Source organism: Bos indicus, chromosome X, assembly GCF_029378745.1.
Source record: "Bos indicus isolate NIAB-ARS_2022 breed Sahiwal x Tharparkar chromosome X, NIAB-ARS_B.indTharparkar_mat_pri_1.0, whole genome shotgun sequence".
Taxonomy (NCBI): Eukaryota; Metazoa; Chordata; class Mammalia; order Artiodactyla; family Bovidae; genus Bos; species Bos indicus.
In genome coordinates this window covers 85,816,214-85,837,719 of record NC_091789.1, presented here as the reverse complement: position 1 = coordinate 85,837,719, position 21,506 = coordinate 85,816,214, and the positions used below count along the sequence as shown (strand labels likewise).

General features: G+C 46.4%; 1 protein-coding gene across 7 annotated transcripts in view; it reads left to right on the top strand.

Moving 5' to 3' along the window:
- DLG3 (discs large MAGUK scaffold protein 3) overlaps positions 1-19,895 on the top strand; it is a 53,858-nt gene extending 33,963 nt beyond the window's left edge. For 3 of the 7 annotated variants that reach the window (XM_070784558.1, XM_019956204.2, XM_019956206.2), the window contains 10 exons: positions 7,862-8,038; positions 8,262-8,337; positions 9,155-9,254; positions 12,830-12,871; positions 14,400-14,450; positions 14,896-14,997; positions 15,478-15,650; positions 16,042-16,151; positions 16,485-16,576; positions 17,642-19,895. In XM_070784558.1, coding sequence (XP_070640659.1) covers positions 7,862-8,038; positions 8,262-8,337; positions 9,155-9,254; positions 12,830-12,871; positions 14,400-14,450; positions 14,896-14,997; positions 15,478-15,650; positions 16,042-16,151; positions 16,485-16,576; positions 17,642-17,748 — 1,030 coding nt within the window. In that variant the 3' untranslated portion in view covers positions 17,749-19,895. Of the gene's footprint in view, positions 1-7,861; positions 8,039-8,261; positions 8,338-9,154; positions 9,255-11,082; positions 11,129-12,829; positions 12,872-14,399; positions 14,451-14,895; positions 14,998-15,477; positions 15,651-16,041; positions 16,152-16,484; positions 16,577-17,641 lie in introns of all 7 variants that reach the window. The other 4 variants (XM_070784560.1, XM_070784561.1, XM_070784559.1 and 1 more) reach the window with 4 other exon arrangements.
- The last annotated feature ends 1,611 nt before the right edge of the window (positions 19,896-21,506 follow it).

Genomic DNA, 21,506 nt, shown 5'->3' with positions numbered 1-21,506 from the left:
AAGTGGGCTGAGGAGAACAGTGTCCTTCCCTGTTCTCCATGTTCCCTTCTTCGAGATGTGCCAGGGACTCCTGACTGGCTGCCAGTTGCATTCGCTCCTCTTGTGATGGCCCATCTTGTGTCTACTTAAGTACTCAAGTTTGGGGTTTTGAGTTGCTCTTCAGAAGCTGCTAGAAACTTTGACTCTCACTCTAAGATCAAGGGATGATGAATTACTGCCGCTGCATAGCTCTCTGTGTATCCTTTAGATGGACCAGGCAAGGGAGGGGCTGCTCAACTTTTAAGTAATATGTGCCATTTATCAGGTACTTTCTGTCTCAGGTACCTTGGGCAACTACTACAAAATACCGTAGGCTTGAGTAGCTTGAACAACAACCATATATTTCTCACAGTTCTGGAGCTGAAAAGTCCCAAGTTCTAGGTTCTGGCAAATTCAGGTTCTGGTGAGCCCCCCACTCGCCCCACCTTCTTGCTGTGTCCTCACATGGCCTTTCCTGAGTGTGTTCTGAGGAGAGATCCAGGTCTCTCCTGTCTTCTTCTTCTCATAAAGGCAGTAATGTTAGGATGAGGATCCCTCCCTCATGACCTCATCTAAACCTAGTTACCTCCCAAAGGCCCCAACTCCAGTCACCATCACATTAGGGGTTAGGGCTTCAACATATGAACTTGGAAGTGGGGCACCCAAATATTCAGCCCATAACACTGACCAGAGGAAGAAAGCAGAATCTCCCAACTGGTATGGGAGGGATATATCAATACTATGGAAGAACATGGGGCTTCCCAGGTGGCTCAGATGGTAAAGACTGTGTCTGCAATGTGGGAGACTGGGTTCAGTCCCTGAGTGGGGAAGATGCCCTGGAGAAGGAAATGGCAACCCAGTCCAGTATTCTTGCCTGGAGAATTCCATGGACAGAGAAGCCTGGTGGGCTGCAGTCCATGGGGTCAGAAAGAGTTGGACACGACTGAGTGACTAACACTTTCACTTTCATGGAAGAACCTGTTGTGGGGTGGTAACTGGGAGGGTATTCTGTGCTCCCTACCCCAACTTGGTCTAATCGCCATTCACAAATATCATACATGGCCTTAGTCCTCAAAGGGCTGATGGTTTATATCCCCCAAAGGGATATAATATGAGAGATTAAAAAACTACAAGAATGAAACAGCAATAAACAGAAAATATTAAGAAAGATCACTGCTAAATACATAATACGAATTTGGAAGAAGGAAATTTGGAGTGGGCACAGTCACAGACAAGGGTGGGACTTGGGTTATGCCTGGGAGGAGCTGCCTGCATTGGCAGCAGATTCTGTACCACTGAACTTCCAGGGAAGTTAGTGGGCATCTCTTAGGGGATACTATTTGAAAGATCACCACTTAAAACAACATATATTTCAAGACCTTTGACGATGCTTTCTCCTTAGGAAACACAGTGGCATTTAAAGCTGATGTGCTGAAACTTAGCTTGGGAACTTCAAGGGGACATGCAGAGCCTCCCAGGCCAGGCAGATGGCTGGAGCCAAAGGCAGAGAGGTGGTCACACTACTAGGTGAGCACACGGAAGCAGCTACTTGCCTTTGAGGCTGAAGTGCTGTTGTTTGCTCTGAGAAACCTGCCTGACCAGTTTCCTGTCATTTTCTTTGCATTCCTATTCCCCAACACAGGGGCGACTGGGCCAGATGCTTTTGCTTTTTCTGGATCTTTCAGACCCAAAGTTTAAAATTTAGGACCTAAACTGCAGAGACTTTGGGCCTAGTAATCTGTTTACTTTGAGCTGATTATGTTCCTGCTTTCCCTCTTGGCAGTGAGGTCCCAGCTGAGAGGAAGATTAGGCAAAGTCCCCCGGAGCGCATGTATCATCCCTGTAGGCAGCTCTTGTTGTTGTTGCTGCTTAGTTGATCAGTCGTGCCCGACCCTTTGTGAACCCATGGGGTCAGGAAGATCCCCTGGAGAAGGAAATGGCAACCTACTCCAGTATTCTTGCCTGGAGAATCCCATGGACAGGAGCCTGGCAGGCTACAATCCATGGGGTCACAGGCAGTGGCATTTAAAGCTGATGTGCTGAAACTTAGCTTGGGAACTCCAACCTGCAGACCCTAGGAAATGAGCATCTGCTTTTTGTGCTGGTGTGATGTGGTTCCAGAAGGTGGCTTCATTGCCTGCTTTCTGTTTTTATGTGCCACATTTTCCCTGGAACATGCTCTTTACCTGCTCTTAAGACAAGTCAGGACAGGGAGGCCTGGCGTGCTGCGATTCATGGGGTCGCAAAGAGTCGGACACGACTGAGCAACTGAACTGAACTGAAAGACAAGTCAGTATTTTTTGGCCTGGCCGTGATGTTTGACAAGTGGCTCTCCTTTGCTTCACTGAGGTGCATGGACATATCCAGGGCTGAAGAATAATCTTTTATGTAGACCACTTGCTGTGTTCTTAGGCTGTGGATGATAATATTTTCATAAGCTTTGTTCTCTCCTGATGTAGTGTTTCCTTCTGACCTGATCAGTCCTTAACTTGGAGACCCCCATGAAATTCTTTTTATTTAGACCAGAAAAGGTAAGGAGTTGCTGAGGTTTCTAGTCTCCCAGCACAATCTCTTGTCAATAAGCTCACACATGAGATGGGACTAAGGTGACAGAATCATTAATTATGGTCTTTCTTTCGGTGTCCAGAGATATATAGGTGTTGCATTTTCCTTCCTGCTCATCCTTGGTTTGAGTCAGAGGTTGGAAAGGTTGGTTGCTGTGTCATCTGGGCTCTGCATGTGTAGGAATTTTGGCTCTGGAACAGTGGTTTAGTCTGATTTAAAGGGGGTGGTATGTTATTGCATTTGATTTTCCCGAGTGCTTGCCCTAAGGATAAAAAGGGGCAGGCAGGAGGATATATTCTTGTTGTAGAGAAAGGTGCCCTTTGATCCTCTTACCAAGCCTGACCGGAAGCATTTCTAACAAGGTGCCAATCCCTGTCACTTCCTTATGTTTCTAGGCTGTTGATAAGAGAGACTGTTACTGCTAGATGGCTACAGTTTAGCATGCTTCTTAAAGATCTTAGGTAGGTAGTCGATATTTTTTCAAAGTTTATTAAGGGCTAGGGCTAATTTACATACTTTTTCCTTTACATGAAATGTATGTCATTTGAAAGGTGGTTTCACTTTACTACTCAGGCCTGTTCTTTTAGTGAATTGCCTTCCATTTAGCCCAGTAATGATCTTAAAAAAAAAAAAGAAAGCAGAGGCAATGAAGTCAGTCACACAAGGCCTCCTAAATGAATGCCAGACTCCTTAGCTGGACTCCAGGCTGTCCACAGGCAGGCCCTGGCCTGCTGCTCTCCCTAATGCCCTGCCATGTGGCCAAACGTGGATACTGGTGACCCCAGCACACATCCTGGGCTGCTTGCCTCTGAGTCTCTGCTCATGCTGTTCCGTCTCACCGGAAGGGCCTCTCCCTATCGCCGCTGTCTTTTGAAATCTGAACCCTGTTGAGGCCCAGTTCAAAAGTCAGCACTTCCTCATAGATTCCCCAAGCTCGATATGACCTATGCTCCTCCAAAGACTTCGAGGCCTTGGTTTGTCCTGTCCTGTGCCTCTCACTATAACACACAGTACAAGGCCAAGACTGAATTTGCTTCTGCATCTCCCGTCGATCAAACACAGTGCTGCCAATTAAAGTCAGTGAGTATGTAAATAATGGAAGAAAGGTATTTTCCAGACAGAGCCAAGTGGACAGTTAGCTTTTTTTTCCTTGTTAAAAAACGTGACCTTGACTTAGACCTCACAGAATTTTTCTGAGATTTAAGAGCCCTGGTCTGAGTTGACCACCAAACAACTCTAGATGAGGCCCTGTGCATCTCTGGGACTGATTTTCATTGTTTGTGAGGAACTTTTCCAGCTCTTAGTCAAACAAAATTTCAGCAGGAAGAGATTTGGAAAACAAAGCAAGATCACGACAATGGAAGGACTGTTGAAGGAATTTTGAATGTTTAGCCTGGTAGAGAAGACCTAGGAAAGACTGAGACTCATTAAATGCTTGCACTGAAAAGAAATTTAGAGAATATCAAAGGGGTTTTCTTTTTTAGATAGCAAGTGGGATGAAATGACCTTTGAGGCTTTGATGTTCTACAAAGCTCTGTACTCATTTGCAGTTCCAATTGATAGAAAAGGAAATTCTTGTTAATTCACCTTTTACATTCTCAACTGAGAATGATATTGTAGTTCAGAATTTCAAATACAATTATTGTGCTGCTATGTTTTTCACAAAATCATGGTTTAAAAAAGACATTGTCCATTCTGTTGTTCAGTATTGCTCATTCACAAATTTATGAGATAGAATGCAGGTACCACATTTTATTGGGAAGTTAACTTTTTTCCTTGTTTCCCAGGGAACTTAGAGCCAAACATGTTCTTCATCTGAAGTAAATGACTAAGTCAGATGTTTGGTTTATTGATTCCTCCCTGCCCTGTGCCTTTTTTTTTTTCTTATTTTAAAAGTGCCTAGAAGAGTGGTATCTGGTCATGTTAGATGGTGATAAATATTTTCTTAATGGATATCCTTAAGAATAGGCTGTTGTATCATCATTTAAAATATTAGTTTTGGAAAATAGTCAATGATATTTCCAATATTAATGAAACAATTTCAAGTGATAACCAAGGTTGCAAAATAGTGTATGCATAGCATGTTTTTAACTTAGTGAAATATGTGGTTTTTTGATTTGTGTGTTTATTATACAATATTATACCACAACAGTATGAAGAGTTACTTCTAAGATACATTAAATGTGATTTTTCTTTTTTTAGGCTTTCTATTTTTCAGATATTCTATAATGAGCTTATATTAATTTTTAATGAAATTAATGTATATAGATAATTAAAAATCTCAAATATTACAATAGCATATGCAAAAAAACCCTTGCCTATTTACCCCTTTTCTTGCTACACAAAGGTAATTGCTTTCAAATATTTTAACTTGCTTTCAAATATTGTAACAGAAATAGTAAATCTAAATAGCTTTCTATGTGTTAAATAACAGCTACAAAACAATACAGACGTAGAAATGTAGTCAAATGAAAAAATCAGGTATTTATTTCCACCAGGAAAAAAAAATAGAAAAAGTTTATAGGAAAGGGGTAGTCATCTATGAACACCACTTACATCATGATGTAAAATTAAATATTGTTTAACCAAAAAAATGTGATGTAACTAAGTTGGGAGAGCAGAGGAAAAAGGATGGGTGAGTGCTGTAGAAAACCAATACATAATGCCTAAAATATAAAAAACAAAACAAACAAGAAGAAGCAGTTGTTTAGAAATATGTTAGAAAAGAAAAAGAAACACCTAAAACATTTGAAAGCAGTTCCTTTTAAAATTGACTTACATTTTTTGAAAGTCGTAAAAGGAACACATGCCTGTGGTTAAAAAACAAGTCAAACAGTTCCATTCCTGACACTGCAGTGGGAACTGCTGGCATTCTTGTTGCCTTGGATCTGTACTTATTTGGTTTTTACTTAGCTTGTGTTATGTGTTTTAATATTGTAAAGTGTCTGAAATTCATCTTAGAAGTAAACCGGCCTTTTAGTTTTATTTAAATCTCAGATGTTTAATCAATAACCAATAATTGGATTCCTCATCCACAAAACGTTTATGTCCACTTTACCATATGTACTTCAGCTTCTTACTGCTGTTGCCAAACATCAATATAGTTCTGTGAGGTGCTAAAATATATATTGGATTGTCCCTTTTATGTTTTAAACTTATAACCGGTAAACTCTCCCCTCTAATCTTCTAGAACCTCATCCTAATCTCTCCTAACTCATTTAAACATCTTTCCCTCTCCAAACTGATTTGTTCTGAATCCAAGCTCTGTTCTTTTCCTTACTACATTTGTTTTAGTCTTTGAAGCTCAGAATGACATTTAGTGTTTCTCATTGTCACTTAGGATAAGGTCTTTACCTTGCATCTCTTCAGAGGAACCTCTGACAGAATACCTTCCTTGCTTTAGGACACTCAGTTTCGAATGCAGTGTAAATGCATTCAGATTTGATTCTGTCACACAAAGCCCAGAAAGAACCTCAGGGATGGAGTGCCTCCTTAACCTGCTGACCTTGGCCTCTCTCCTTATTGCTTTGAGTGTGTAAATTGAGGGAGATAAAGGTCTTCTGAGAGCTTCACTGGTGGCTCAGTGGTAAAGGATCTGCCTGCAATTCAGGAGACCTGGGTTCAATCCCTGAGCCACGAAGATTCCCTGGAGAAGGGAATGGCAGCCCACTCCAGTATTCTTGCCTGGAAAATTTCATGGACAGGGGAGCCTGGTGGGCTACAGTCCATGGGGTCGCAAAGAGTCAGACATGACTGAGCATGCACACACAAAGGTCTTTTGTCAAAGTTCAGGTATTTTCATTTTCAAATAATCTGACAATGATTTCTTAAGGATTGCATCATAAGAAGTTGGCGGGCTACTGTCCATGGGGATGCAAGAGATTTGGACATGACTTAGTGACTAAACAGCAACAACAGTATTTCACACTCCACAGTTTTACAACCTTCTCCATTTCATTTGGGCTGGCCTGCACAGGGGGAAATAGTATGTTTTCCTTTGCAGCTTCCAGCTGAGCCACATACCACCGTACTGCAGGTAGAAGTCTTAAGTCTTGGAACTAGTTCTGGGAACTCTGCTCGGCTGTGTGTGTAAAGGTGTTAACAGAGAATATGAAGACAGCCTAGATTGCAAGTAGAAAAATACAAACTTCTCACTCACCTGTTTGTGGTGACTCCATATGAGGAGAGATCCAGAGGAGGAGAAAAGTAGATACTTTCATGTAGATGGATTTGTTCCCTGAGCAGGAGAGCTCTGCTGTCAAGTACCAGCTTCTCCAGAGCAGGAGTCAGCGGTGTGTCCTGAAGGATTGAGCTTGTAGCTTTGGTTTAAGTTTGCCTTCAAATCTACCCCCTTTCCCAGTATCTGATCATATATGAGGTCAGATTAATGTTTCTAAGGCTCTTTTGATGTGTCACTTCCTTACTCCCAGATCTTCAGAGGTCACTGGATCAGGTCTGTTCAAGGCCTTCCAAAATTTGCCCCAGATCTTTATTTCTAAGCTCGTTTTCCATAACACTCACTTACAACCTAGCTGGTCTCTTACCTTTTTTTTTCAAGAGATGGTATAGCTCTCTTCCCACCTTCTCCTACCTTCCCATTTAATCTTTATTCCACGTGTCTTGTCAGAGGACTTGGGTTCTATCCCAGATTAGTTTGGTGTGTGACCTCAGTCAAATTATTCTTCCTCTCGAGCTTCCATTTTCCTATACATGAGAGAGAGAGAGAGAAAGAAACTGAATTGGGAGACTTATTTATACAGACCCTGTCAAGTTTATCATTGTGTGGGTCAACATCAGCCTTAGCTTTGTTGCTACAGAACCCAGGGCATTTTCACTTTTGTATTTCTTCATCATTTACCATTCATCGCTTGGGATTGTAGTTAACATTTATGTCCTATTTTCAAGTAGTTTTTGAAGATTTGTTATAAACTGAGACAGCCCATTGGCAGAGCTAAATTGTTTCTGGAGGATGTGTCTGAGGGAGAAGACTAGCAAGGGTGTTCTGCTTTGGACTTTCACTTTGTGTCCAGAAGCTGGGAGGAGATGGGAGTCATGAAAGATTTTTGTTTTTTCCCTTATGTAACTTGCTGGGAGAATAGAATATTTACATTGTCAAGACTGAAAGAAGGATGCAGTCTCCCACAGGATTCCTTCCGGTCTGCTATAAGGCTGCTGGGTCTGTGCTGACTCTGGGTTGGCCTTCCTCCACCATCCTCCACCACCCTTCCATCCATCTAGGGTTGAGGCAACAACTTCATCTTTCACTCTTCGTTTCCAGGGCCTTGTTTGATTATGACCGGACTCGGGACAGCTGCCTGCCAAGCCAAGGCCTCAGCTTCTCCTATGGTGACATTCTACACGTCATTAATGCATCTGATGATGAGTGGTGGCAGGCGAGACTGGTGACACCACATGGAGAAAGTGAGCAAATCGGTGTGATCCCCAGTAAGAAGAGGTGAGTTGTTATGATCATGAGAGACGCTTTCTTTACCCTCTTCCTGGTATTGATTTCTTTTTTACCTATTATACTATAAGTGCTTGAAAGCAGTGGATGTGCATTATTACTCCTTTTTGGTGTTGAATTGGTGCTCAGGACATGATTATGATTCAGTGAACCAAAGATGGCTGCTGAGACCATGCACTGGCAGTAATAGGACTTCTTTCTCACTCCCACACAGGGTGGAAAAGAAAGAAAGGGCTCGATTGAAAACCGTGAAGTTTCATGCCAGGACGGGGATGATTGAATCTAACAGGGTAAGTGGGGATCCCCAAGGAAGTCAGCCATATGTAAAGAGGCATAAGAAACTTGAAATCTGTTTGGTGGATAAGAGAACTGGGGAGCACAAAAGAATATCTCTTTTTCAGGGTGCTGCCTGTGTCCTATCAGAACACTGACTGCTTTTCAGAAAGCAGAGAAAGGGGGCACCCAAACTCTACAGCCAGGGTTACTCCTCTCAGCTGGGTAACTGGTTCCTAAAGATGTATTGGAGTTGCACTGTCTGGAAGGCTGTCTTTCTTGGGGCATATGAAACCATTTGTGGGTATCTCCCTGGCTGTAGACCCTTTTGGAGCTGTGGGGACCCTGAATAGAGCCTGGCTTCATCATCCAGCCAGGAAGGCCAGCCTCAGAGCTCCGACCGCCCTCCAGACCAAACAAAGCATGAGGGCTCTATCCATTCACCCCTTTTCTTCTGTGAGCTTCGCAGGCCAAAGAACTTCCGGAGCAGTAGAGGGAAGAGAGACATGGAGTAGATGGCTCTTTGTTTATCAGTGGCACCTTAGGGAATGAGTCCAGGAGGCTACAGTGACCTTTGTCATTTAGGATGTACCAGTGAGTGCTGTGAGTCTGGATTAGGTAGAAACCTCTAACATCCCTACAACATTTTTCTGTAAACATAATTTTTCCTCTTACATCAACTTTCATTTAATCTCATAGATTCCATTTGTGAGAGGTGGTCTTTTATTTAGCTCACCATTGTCTCCATTTTAGTTTTTCTTGCATGCTTTAAAATCCATTGTTCTGTTTTTTTTTTCTTCTGTCCTTCCCCTCCATCTTCATGTTCTTTCACAGTCGATCAAAACGAAACGTAAAAAGAGTTTCCGCCTCTCTCGAAAGTTTCCATTTTACAAGAGCAAAGAAAACATGGCCCAGGAGAGCAGCGGACAGGAACGTAAGTAGCAGCAGGGAACAGAGAGCAGACCACCCACAGCCCCACCCTCTCTGCCTCAGTTGCACTGAAGACTGGGAAAGTGTGTTTTGTGTGTGTGTGTGCATATGCACACATGCATGTCCATCCGTCCATTGTGTGCATGCATGTTTTTATGTGTGTGTACCTGCGTATTTGCAGAGTCAGGGTAGAAGTTGGTCTGTACAGGGTGACGTTGGGTCTTTTTTGTCCAACTCTTCCTTCTGAAAGGATGTTGGAGGCTCTGAGGTAGAAGTGATTGCAGGGGGGCCCAGTGGGAAGTCCCGGCACTACTAGTGTTGGGAGTGCCAGGCTGAGCTCTGCTCTGGTGCTGATGAGCAGTTACCAGCTACTGTGTCAAGTTTAGAAAATGGTTTTTCAAGAGAATTAAGTCTAGGGACTCAGTGTTGCTCTCCCGGCTTCTTTTGCTTGTGTTTTCTTTCCCTTATCTTTGCTCATCTGTGTCAAGAGAAGAGCCTTTTCTTATCTGGACACTCAGAGTTGGGCCGAGTTCTTGAATCACACGCATGTGCCTACGCACACAGAATGTTCACATGGCTCTAACAGACTCAACTGTCTTCCCAGAGTGATTACAGAGCCACCTTTCAAAATAAAATCCTTGTGCTAAAAGGAATTGACACCAAACAGGAATTACTTAGCATTGTCCAAATAAAGGTTTATTGAAGAAACACAAAACTGGTTTGGTAGAAAAGGCCATAAAGCTGGGCTAAGTTAACTTGCAATGCTGAGAAATATTCTTTTTCTGCCATATGCCTCAGAAATTAACTGCTCTCACCCTAACCTTAAACACCAGGTCAGGCTGGTGAAATGTTTCTCACGTGGCTCATGGTGAATTGTAAACCTCTGTCCTGGGCTATTGGGATGGCAGGAAACTAGTTCTGGAAGGGAATGTCCTTTTTCTAGGCCAGCGTGTCTCGTGGTCATGGGATACGTGGGTCTGGGGTGGTAGCTGGTAGATTACAGGGGTGCCCTTGTCCCGATAGAGGTTAGGGCTCACAGTCCTGGGGAGCTCAATAAGAAGGCCATCTGAGATAGAGGCCTGAGGTGAGGGCGCCACAGTTGTGTGTGTGTGCAGATTCCAAAAGTTACCCGCTGAGCCCAACCTATGAGGGTTCACTGTTGAGTGGCCTAGCTGAATGGGGGAGGGAACTGGCTGTCGGGTAAGAGTTGAAACTGCCTAGTGCTTATTCTTCAGAAGCTGAGCTCATCCCCTGTGGTCTGCACAACTCATGTCAGCTTGGAAGGCCACACCTCAGACTGCATGAAGCTTTCCCTGAAGGGTTTGGACAGAGCAAGTCAGTATTGGGAAGCTCCTTGGGATGATGATTATGGTACCTGCCTCTCTACCACACATAGATGTTTGATTTTTCATTCACCTTCAGAGGGAAATGATGATTTCAGGGGCAAAGCAGAAATGGCTCTGTAACTACAAATTTAGTCAAAGCAGGTACTCCAAGCCTTGGTAAGTCACCTGTCTGTCTTGTCAGCCCGTGTAGGCTCTAGACCACCTCAAAGAGGTCATTCACTCCGAGGCCTTCTGGCAGCAAATTGGGCAGCATGAAGTCCAGGCATTTTATCTGACCCGGGACGTTCTTCCTGTAGCAAAGTTCTTAACCTCACTGTAGCTATAGGTCTTCGTGGTATTTCATACTCTGTCACTGATGCTCACCTGTCTCTGTATTCTTCCTTCCCCTTGTCTTTTTTCTCTATTTTCTTTCTTCTCCCCAATTCTTTCCTGCCCTCCCTCCCTTCTTCCCTCCCTCCCTCTTTGTTCTGCTGTCTGTGAAATTAGGACTTCCCTGGGTTAAGTGACGATTATTATGGAGCAAAGAACCTGAGTAAGTCAAACTTACATACTGTTAACTGTATTTCTGGCATGAGTGGAGATGCTGGGGTTGGGGTTATACGGGACGTGGGGTTGGGTGGAGGGGACGGCAGTGAGAGAGTTTGTGAGGATGGATGCCACCACAGGAGGAAGTAGAAGTGGCTCTGAGTGTCACACTTTTGCTCTGGATCCCTGCAACCATAATAAAAGCCTGTCATTCATCCCTGTTTTTTCCTTTTGTACCTTGAAATGGTGTGGAGCTATCTTGGCATTCCACCTTACAAGTGAGGGGGGCAGCAGGTGCTTCTCCAGGGGTGACCACTCAGCTCATCTCTAGCCTGTTGTTGAGGTGAGGGGTACCTCAACAGTGCCCCCTGTAATCTTCTCCCAGTGACACAACACTAAAGGATTGGGCTTAAGATTTAGCTGTTTTAGTCTGTCTAAACAGGGGGTGATAGTGCTGTGAAGCCCTTTACCCAGCAAACATCTGGAATGTCCCAGCAGGTTCAGGGCCCTCAGCAGATGGTGCAGGCTGGCTCTCCAGAGCGTCTCTAAGGGGCTGGGTGGGTGGGGATCTCAAGAGCGTTTTATGGACTATGTATATTTAGTGCTTTAGCTTAGAAAACTCTGACCATCCTCTCACCTCTGGAAAATAATCTTAGAGTTGAAAAAAGAAGGGACCTAGATGACAGGGCCTCATCCTCCCTGCTGTGCACACAGGTGCGTGTGTGCACACATGCAGCCATGCCCGGCGGGTTCTCTCAGCAGATACTCTCCTTCCATGAATAATAAAGGCATGAGAGTAAAGGTGCTTCCTCCGTGGGTTACTCAGGAGCTAGCATGGGTGACTCAGCCAGTCTTTCCTGGGGGCCACAGCATATCAGTCTGGAACAGTGTCATCTTGGCTGAAACGAGCAATGCCTCACTCCATGGTTTGTTTTGTTCATGTTTCATCTCCATTTGCCTGTCATCTTGGGAGTAGTGCATTTTGTTTGGGCCAAACTGTGCTTTGTGCCTCCTGTGAGTACAGTTGCTCTGCCCACTCAGATATGGGTGGGTCCCAACAGTCTGAGACAAGAGGATCATCTTATCTTCCATGTATTCTTCATTTGTTGTCTCTGTTTTCTCGTCTTTTCATGGATGGAGGAGCATCCCCTTTCACCACTGGGGCCAAGCCCTCCTTCCGGGTAGCGATGTCAGGAGGGCTGTTGGTTCCACCAAATGGCCAACATGTCATTCCCTGGTGACTGTTCATCCAGCCCAGTGCTTAGCCCCCTAGTCCTGAAACACCGCACAATTCTGTTCTTCAGGGGTTCTATCTGGGGAGGAAATTCAAGAGCAGCCTGCTCACTGGGCTCCTCTTTGCCACTGTCACTGCCTTTCCTTTCCTATTGACAGCATTGGGAGATGCATTCTGAGATAGGATTTGGAAACCATCCAAGTCAGTTCTCTTGATTCAGATGGAGAATGGAAGCTGGTAGTCTATAATGGAGGGCCTTGGAAGACTGAAAGCACCCTGGGGACAAGTGTGAGGTGGCCAGGGTCTCAGGATTGGAGCTGCACCTCTCAGCTGGTAGCCTGATGTGGCAGGCCTCCCGTGGCCTGACTTGGTTGGCAGCTCAGCATTCGGCTCTTGGAGCATTTGAGTTTTGTGCTGCGTGTGACCTCTCAGTGGTGTGTTCTGAATCAGAGTCTCTTTCTTGTTGGCTTGCAGAGGGAGTGACATCCAACACCAGTGACAGCGAAAGCAGTTCCAGTAAGTGTGTGTCATTCTTCCCCATGGCATGTAGCTCTACCACGTGTCCCAGCCATCCTCATTCCAGCATTGCATGGCTGCCATATCTGTTCAGAGGCTAGTGCTTCTTTTAGCCATGTACACTTGGAGATCCTGGAAATGCTGTGGCCATTTTGTCCCTGTGGGATGGGGTTTAGGCTGTGGATTAAAGGAGAGAATATATGCCCTGCACTTCTGGCCAGGACTTGACTTAGGAGCATCCCTACTGTAGGCACTTGGGGCTGTAGGTGCTGCCAGTTCACATATTTGCTCAGAGACCAAAAGGAGAATGGCTCCTAGGGGATATTGTCCTGAATTGCCTTTCCAGGTCACTAGTACCTCCTGGGTGAAGGCTTGGTATCTTTGCCTTTTTGCTGGGCTAAATGACCAGGTGACAGCTCAGGTTTCCTACAGAAATCCTGTGACCAGGCCAGAGAAGCCACAATTCAAACCCCATGAAGTTTGGGACTACTGGCCTTTTAGGAGTTGTAGCTAGAGGCCCTGAGAATGCATCCCAGGGCTTGATGCAAATATCGCTGCCTTCCCTAGCACTGCTACCAGTCACTTTGGGACCTCCTAGTACATAGTACCCAGAGAAGGCAATGGCAGCCCACTCCAGTGCTCTTGCCTGGAAGATCCCATGGACGGAGGAGCCTGGTAGGCTGCAGTCCATGGGGTTGCTAAGAGTCGGACACAACTGAACAGCTTCACTTTCACTTTTCACTTTCATGCATTGGAGAAGGAAATGGCAACCCACTCCAATGTTCTTGCCTGGAGAATCCCAGGGACAGGTGAGCCTGGTGGGCCGCTGTCTATGGGGTCGCACAGAGTCGGACACAACTGAAGTGACTTAGCAGCAGCAGCCAGTACCAAGTTGCTTGGTGACTCTTAGGAAGTCCTCATCATTGCTAGGATAGATGGAGCTCTCCTGTGTGGGACGAGCAGGGCTCAGTACTGCTCTTAAAGGGCACTGGGGACCTTAGCCCAGCCTTGTGCCACTTTTCTGGGTGCTTCTTCCAGTGCAGGGAAATAGGCAGACCCTAAAAAGGGTAAAGTTCAGCTGCAGCTTTGGGGACCTACACGAGTGCCCTGACTTCCTTGCCTACAGATGAGGGACCCAGGCAGTGTGTCTCCGTCACTTGAAGCTTTTCCTGTGATTCTTTGTGGAGCAAGAGGGCAACTGAGCAGAGCTGACTGTTATCTATAAGAAGAGTCCTGGGACATTGGGGTGGTTTTTGGTGGAGGCTTAATGGCTTCTGGGTCATGTTCCTTTGCTCAGCTATATTTTGCTGAACAAGAGGACTCCTGACTCCTGTCTCAGGGGTGGTGAATGGTTTCCTGTGCTTTCATTCCAGCAGGCAGTAGACAAGCCCACGGCACAATTGTTAGCAAGAACCAGTTGACAAGGCTGTTTTCTGGTAGAGGTTGGGGTGCAGTGAATGTTGTAGGGAGATTAGGATACAAGGAGGCAGATTATAAAGTGCTAACATGTCTTCAATTTTTGTTGCAGAAGGACAGGAGGATGCTATTCTGTCATATGAGCCAGTGACACGGCAAGAAAGTAAGCCCCCTTCTGAGAGTCTTGCCTTTGAGCTAATCTGGTAGTAATGGGACCCAAACTGGTTGGCCATGGAGACAGAGGAGAGATTGACGAGAGATGGCGAAGGTCAATTTCAGTGGGTGTGTGGCCACTGCTAAAAGAGAGGCTCTGGTCCCTCTCTTCAATGGCTGCTCTGAAAAACCTTGCTTAGCTGTTGGTGCCCATGCACAGATTTCTCCTGAATCTGTCGGAAAGGGAGACGCCTCTGATTTCATACTTGCCTTGGACTTAGATATTCTCAAATTAAAGCCTCTTTGATGTCTTTGTAGTTAAAAGGCAAAATGGTTGAAGATGTGCTGCTCTGTCTGAGCAGTGGCTCCAGCACCTCATTGCTCTAGGCAGACGAGGAGGGAGGTCAGGCCGTCTGGTGAGGGCCTCACTGACTGTCTCCATGCTCGCTCCCCAGTTCACTATGCAAGGCCTGTCATCATCCTGGGCCCCATGAAGGACAGAGTCAACGATGACCTAATTTCGGAATTTCCACATAAATTTGGATCCTGTGTACCACGTGAGAGCCCAGGGTGTCTTTGGGAGGGAGGCGTTGGTGTCCTGGGAATTATTGTTGCTCTCATGTTTTATGGAGAGGGCCTGCGGCTGGGTTCTAGGTATCTCTGGGAATAGGGTACTTCCAACCCCCCAGAAGAGATTAGGCAGCCATATATTCCCCCAAAGCTGTCCCAGCCCACTGGGACAGCTTGTTAGGCTTGCTGGCTCCTGTACCACATTTGTCACCATCTCTCTGCCAGATCTTGGCCCAGGAAACCCCATCTTTCTGGTCCAGTTGAAGCTAAAGCAGATAGCTCCTTGTGTGTGTGAGACCTGGTGATTAGAAGAGATATAGGCAAGAGAAACTTCTTCCCAGCCTCTTTGCCCCATTCATCTGGAGTGACTCTGGGGCCCTGCAGGGGGGCAAACAAGTCAGCCCTTGGTGGCGTGAGGGCTTGGCACATTGTCCTTGTGCCACAGAGCATTTCCTCTCTTCCTGCAGATACTACCCGGCCTCGGCGTGATAATGAGGTGGATGGGCAAGACTACCACTTTGTGGTCTCCCGAGAACAGATGGAGAAGGATATTCAGGACAACAAGTTCATTGAGGCAGGCCAGTTCAACGACAATCTCTATGGGACCAGCATCCAGTCAGTGAGGGCAGTTGCGGAGAGGGTAAGGAGAGAAGTGGTCGCTCTACAAAATTACCCCTGAAGGGAGGCACAGAAATGCTCCTGCCAGAATGCCGCATGGATCCTCATCCTTCCAGCACATGGCCTAGCCAGTGGCAGTGCTGACCAAAACCACGCCTGTTCTGCATGTTCCCAGCCCCTGGTTGGAGATGTCTCTCTCCTCTGTGCAACTCACCCCAGAGCATCACCCTGCCTGCATCTACAGATGTGGCCTTTTCTGGATAGTAGGAGCCAAATGTGGAGCCTGGGTACCTCAGAGGTAGAATCTTCCAGGCCTCTCTAGGTGGCCCCACATTTCTCACAGGTGGATGTTGGGGTCAGCACCATGGGTAGATGGAGACTAGGTGGACTGATGGCAGTCCTTTCTTTTTCAGGGCAAGCACTGCATATTAGATGTTTCTGGCAATGCTATCAAGAGGCTGCAGCAGTCGCAACTTTACCCCATTGCCATCTTCATCAAGCCCAAGTCCATTGAAGCGCTTATGTAAGTATTTGCTGAGATTCTCAGCTAGGAGAGGGCTCTGGAAAGGCAACGAAAAATCAAGTGGTTTGTTGGGCAGGGGTAAGACCCAGTGGGTACTCAGTGGAAAGTCTGTGTCCCTCTCTGTTCACTGGAGGCTCCTTTGGATTTGTGTCCTCATGCTTGTGCCCCTAGTTAAGCTTTAAGACCTAGAAGTTTGGGGAAGATGTTGAGCCTTAGGCCACTACTGTTCTCAGAGGGCAGCTAAGCAGCTTTCCAGGGGGCCTGGAGCAACCCTTTATGTTAATCAAAACATAGAATCTAGTTTGGTACTATGTTCTTCTGTATCTTTGGAAGGGAAATGAACCGAAGGCAGACATATGAACAAGCAAATAAGATCTATGACAAAGCCATGAAACTGGAGCAGGAGTTTGGAGAATACTTCACAGGTAAGTCTCCCCATTGTGCAGCTTGGGTGTGGGAGCAGGCAGACACCTATTCTATGAGGTTTTTCCAAGAGGCCTAGATGCCTGGCACAGTTTCTGGCTGCTTTTGAGCTCGAGCATTTCCAAAGTACTCGAGTGCCCTCCAGCCAGAGTAGTTTAGCCAGTTTATAGTTTCAACCATCATCAGCAAACACTTTGATTGTTTTGTGCATTCTGTCTTCGTGTCTTCCTAGACTGTAGCTCCCTGTTTTAGTTTGTTTTCCTGCCCCCCCAGGCTCCCCCATCCAGCATTGGCTGATTGCATGTTTTACGTGCTGAGTGAACATTTGTTGATGATGATGGTTGCCTGGTGTGGTGTTCAGGTGTTCTCTGTCAGTGTGTGCACACATGTGTGTGCATGTTTATATGGTCACCTACTTTAGAAGGGCAGTTCCTAAAAGGTTGGGAAGGTTTCTGTGTAATATGTTGCTTACCTTTTGAAGTATGGTGACCTATGTATGCAGGTTGGTGCTGAGTAAATTCTAGCTGGTGATGCTACAAGGTTAGCTGGCCACAGGATTCATAACTGTTCTCGCATACCTTGGGTCCTGGAGCTCCGTTCTCTGTCAGCCACTGTGTCCTTGTTTGCTGCGCTGACCTCTGACATAATGCAGATGTGATGGCCCCAGGAGCACTGCATCTTGCCAGAAATTGTGACTTGCAGCTCCTGCTCTGGATAACCAGGATTTTCCAAATCTTCCAATGAGGCTGCATCAGAATTGCCAGCTGCTGGCCTTATGGCAGCCAAGAGCAGTACAAACTGCAAGGTCTGGCATCTAATGGGTGCTCAGTAAACATTTTTTTGAGCAACACATTTTCCTACTCATTGCCGCCCAGTGTCACTGTCTCAGCAAGTTGACTTCAGGCCCTGGGCCTTGAGTGCCCGCTAGCTTCCCCACCGCCCCAGGCTCTTGGACTGCCACCTAGTGAACAAGCTGGGCTGAACTATGGGCTGGTTGGGATGAACCAGACTGTCAGGGTTTGAGGGGTTGCTGTGGACCATAATGATAATTCTGTTTTCTTTTTCAGCCATTGTACAGGGTGACTCACTGGAAGAGATTTATAACAAAATCAAACAAATCATTGAGGACCAGTCTGGGCACTACATTTGGGTCCCATCCCCTGAAAAACTCTGAAGAATCCCCTCCAACCATTCTCTTGTGAGCAGAAGAAATCAAGTCCCTCTTCCCTCCTCCCTCTTCATTCCTGTCCCCACGGGGAGAACAAATGACTACTGTTCTTGTCCCCTTTTTTAGATATGTCCAAAAATTAAGTTTTCTAGTCCTGTTCTGTTTTTTTAAATTTTTGTTTTGTTTCAGTTTAATTTTGGGATGATGCCATCTCACTCATCATGTGACTGTGCCCATGCCTGCATGAACCTTTCCCAAGCACTAGCACAGGTGCAAATCCATCAGAGTCATTGTTTTCATAAAAACCAAGCAGAAGAGAAGAGAGGAGGACTGATGGAAAGACAGACTGGACGGCTGCGCGGCTTGTGAAGTGAGCCCTTCACACCACATGAGGAGAGGCTCCCGGGCTTTGCTACGATCTGTATGTGGCCTTGCGGCTCAGGATGGCGCGGTGTCATGGCGACAGAAAGTATCTTATTTATATATAGATATATATATGTAATTTATATAAAATATATAGAAATTATTATATATATATATTATACTCTCTCATATAATATATATATATATATTCACACGCATTTGGACTAGAAAATCTATGGAGACTTCATCAATGGTACTGTGTTATTAGAGAAATGCTTTAATTTTCATATTCTAATCAGATGGCATCTTATATCCCAACTGGTTGGGGAGGAAGTGAAAGTGGTAGTAAGTGCTGGACTGAGGGCACCCACATTGGTCATTCCCTTGAGAGCTAGGCTTTTCTCTAGGAGGGATCAGCCAGAGGACAGTGAGAAAGGGCTTTTGCCCAGGGGTCAGATGCTTGGAGCCGTGACCCAAGAGCTGATGCTGCCCTTGGGGCAAGTCAGGCCCGCATGTGGGGAGCCAGAGAATGGCTAACGGTGCTCCTGCCATATTAAATTGCTGATTGTTTTATGCCACCTGATGTGTCTGCATGAGAGGTTTCCTTTTTGTTCATTTTTAAGCTGCTGTTAAACCAAAACCATGTTGTGCTACTGTGTCAGCCTTTTCATTCTTCCAAATTTTACTTTTACTATTTAAGTGAATGCGTAGAATCCAATTTGACTGTGTTCTAAAGGCTCATAATGTTCTGGAAGAGCCGGACCTCGTGATAGACTACGTGACCCAGGTTGGGCCGTCCCATCAGCAGAAGGGGGAGCAGGTGAGAACTGACAGGAGCCGGGGCTCCTATTGTGTCCCTTCACTCACCTGCCAGGGACGTGCTGGGCTCAGCTGAGGCCCTGTCATGGGGCCCACTGGCAGGGATGGGGAGTCACTTGCTGTCCAGCCCTGTGCTGGGACAGTGGGAGAGCCCTGAGCTTGGCCAGCCGCGTGATGAAAAGTTTGATTTGGGTTTTTTCCACAGCTGCTTCATATGCCCTACCTACCCCACCCCCTCAGTAAAAGCTGGTAGCTTATTGTTTCTTCAAGAAGAAAGTAGACTTTTAATGCTGTCAGTTTGAGCTATAGAGCTAAGATTCACTTACTGTTGAGATGTGAAGCTTTGTTGCTTTTTCCCAGAGTCATACGGCGGTGATTGTGGTCAAGGGGCTTTTTTTCTCTGACCACAGATGCAGGCAGCAGGTATGGCTCAGGCCCCATGCCACCCTCCTGTGCTCCTTTGAAGCCACCATACCTCCCTCAGCTCCACACTGGAGGCGCAACACAGGGGAGGAGAGAGTGGATACGCTCAGCCCTAGGGTTGAGCCTGTTGTTTCCTAGCCCACTGTGTCACAACCACTGCAAACGACACATGTTGAAGATGCTTTGAGTGCTACCATCCAAACTTAGGCAATCTATTAACAGTTCTCCTACCAGCATGACTAGGCTAAGTGTAAAGTCTGGGGCCCAGAGTGTAGGTAAAGAAAGGGTGGCAGCTTTCCCTGGGCAGTGCACTGGATTGAAGGCAGGAGGGGTGAAGTGGTGGCCGATGATGACTCTGGTGAGGAGGGGGTAAGCTGGGAATGTTGTTGATTTCTCTGATGTGAAGTGATGTAGTCTGAATGATGCTCAACCCTCTACCCCTCCCAGGGAAGAAAAGCAGAGATTCAAAGCAAGCATGACACTAGTTGGTTGACCAGTGTTCCTTCCAAGGAGACATATATTTTTTAATAAATGATAGTTGCGATGAACTGTGGCTCAGAGACCTTCTTAAAGTAGTTGAGAGGGGATGGTGGGGCAGAACAGTGGGAAAAATGCCCCAAAACTTTGGGGGCCAAAAGGCTCTCTCCCTAGTGACCATCAGCTGCCCAAGTCAGGTTTTCCTCTGGATGGCTCTCGACTCCTGTGGTTTTAACAGGCCCTTTGTGAAGGCTGTATGCTCAGTCTTCTGCCCCCGCCCCCGAACACTGTCTCCAGTACTGCTGGCCAGGTGTGTGTGGAGGGCATCCGCGTCCTTTGGGGCAAAATGCCAAAGGTACACAAGACAGGAGGTGTCTACTGCAGCACAGATATTTGTTAGAGAAAGCAGGAGCCAAGGGAGCAGCAGAAATCTGAGTAATAAATATGGTAAGCAAACCCAGCTACCAGAAAGTGTTACTGTGCAGGGGAACCAAGGGTGAGATGGGACCAGGTTGCAGAGCAGGGTGTCAGTCATTCTGGCAGCCCTCTGCTGAGAGGAGGAGCACTTGGAGCAGGTGTCTGTGACTTGGCTGATGTCCCTGCAGCTCGCGTGCAGAAGCCTGAGGTCGTCCTGCTATGATTCAAGTCTAGAGCGATGACTGAGTGTGTGGGGGCTGAACTGCAGTGGGGATGACTCCGTAGCTGTTTGGGGCACGTGGCAGTTTGCAGGGTGCTTCTTTTCACACATTCTCTCATTCACCAGAAGGCAGCCTGACAAAAAGAAGTCCCCAAAGCACTCTGTGGGGTTTTAAGGAAATCTGGCTCCTAAGTGCAAAGGGTACAGAGAGCTGGCCTCTGATCCTGCTGTGCTGAGACTCTGGCTCCACAGCTGCTGTCCCTCCTGGAGGCGGTGCGGCAGGAGAGAATGCAGCCCCGGCAGGAAGATGCTGAGCAAGTTGAAAAGAGCAGAGGTGGACACCCTGACCCTGATCTCTACCACCACCATCTCCACAGGGAGGCAACACTGCCTTCTCTCCCAGGCTTTGCTGCTGACAACACAGCCAGTCACACCCTGGCTTCTTCGTTTAACAGACCTTAAAACATTCCTAGGATGATCTCATGATTACATAAATTACAGATACAAATGACCAACTTTATCTTAAGGTGAAAGTGGTTCAAGAAATTAGCTAATGAAAGCAAAATCTTTGCCCAAAACAAGTGTGGAAGTTAATGCTCAAAGATGAAGCTAATACGTCAGATACAGAGGAAGGTGGGGGCTGAACTGCAGGACTTGGCAGAGACTAGAGGGAATGTATCCTGAGTGGGTCAAAGTCAAGCAAAAAAGGAGGGGACTGAAAAGGGACACTGGGCTCCTTGAGCACAAATGCTAGTGTTAAAGGACAATGGAGCCCTCTCCACAGGGACAGTGCTTGCCTGGTGCCAGCCACTGGAGGTCCATGGTGTCAGACTGGCTGCTGAGAGAGCCTAGGCTTTCTCAAGGTAACCCCAGGAGCAAGTGCCCATAGGAGATGCTCGCCTGGGTGCCTGGTGCGCTTGCCTCAGTTGCTCCCTTGTTTTGTCCTTTATCTGTGTTCCCACCTAGGATTTTGTGACCTCGATGCCACTAATCCTCTTATTCAATCAGTTCTGTGGCACCTCTACGACTTCTATTCCAGGTAACA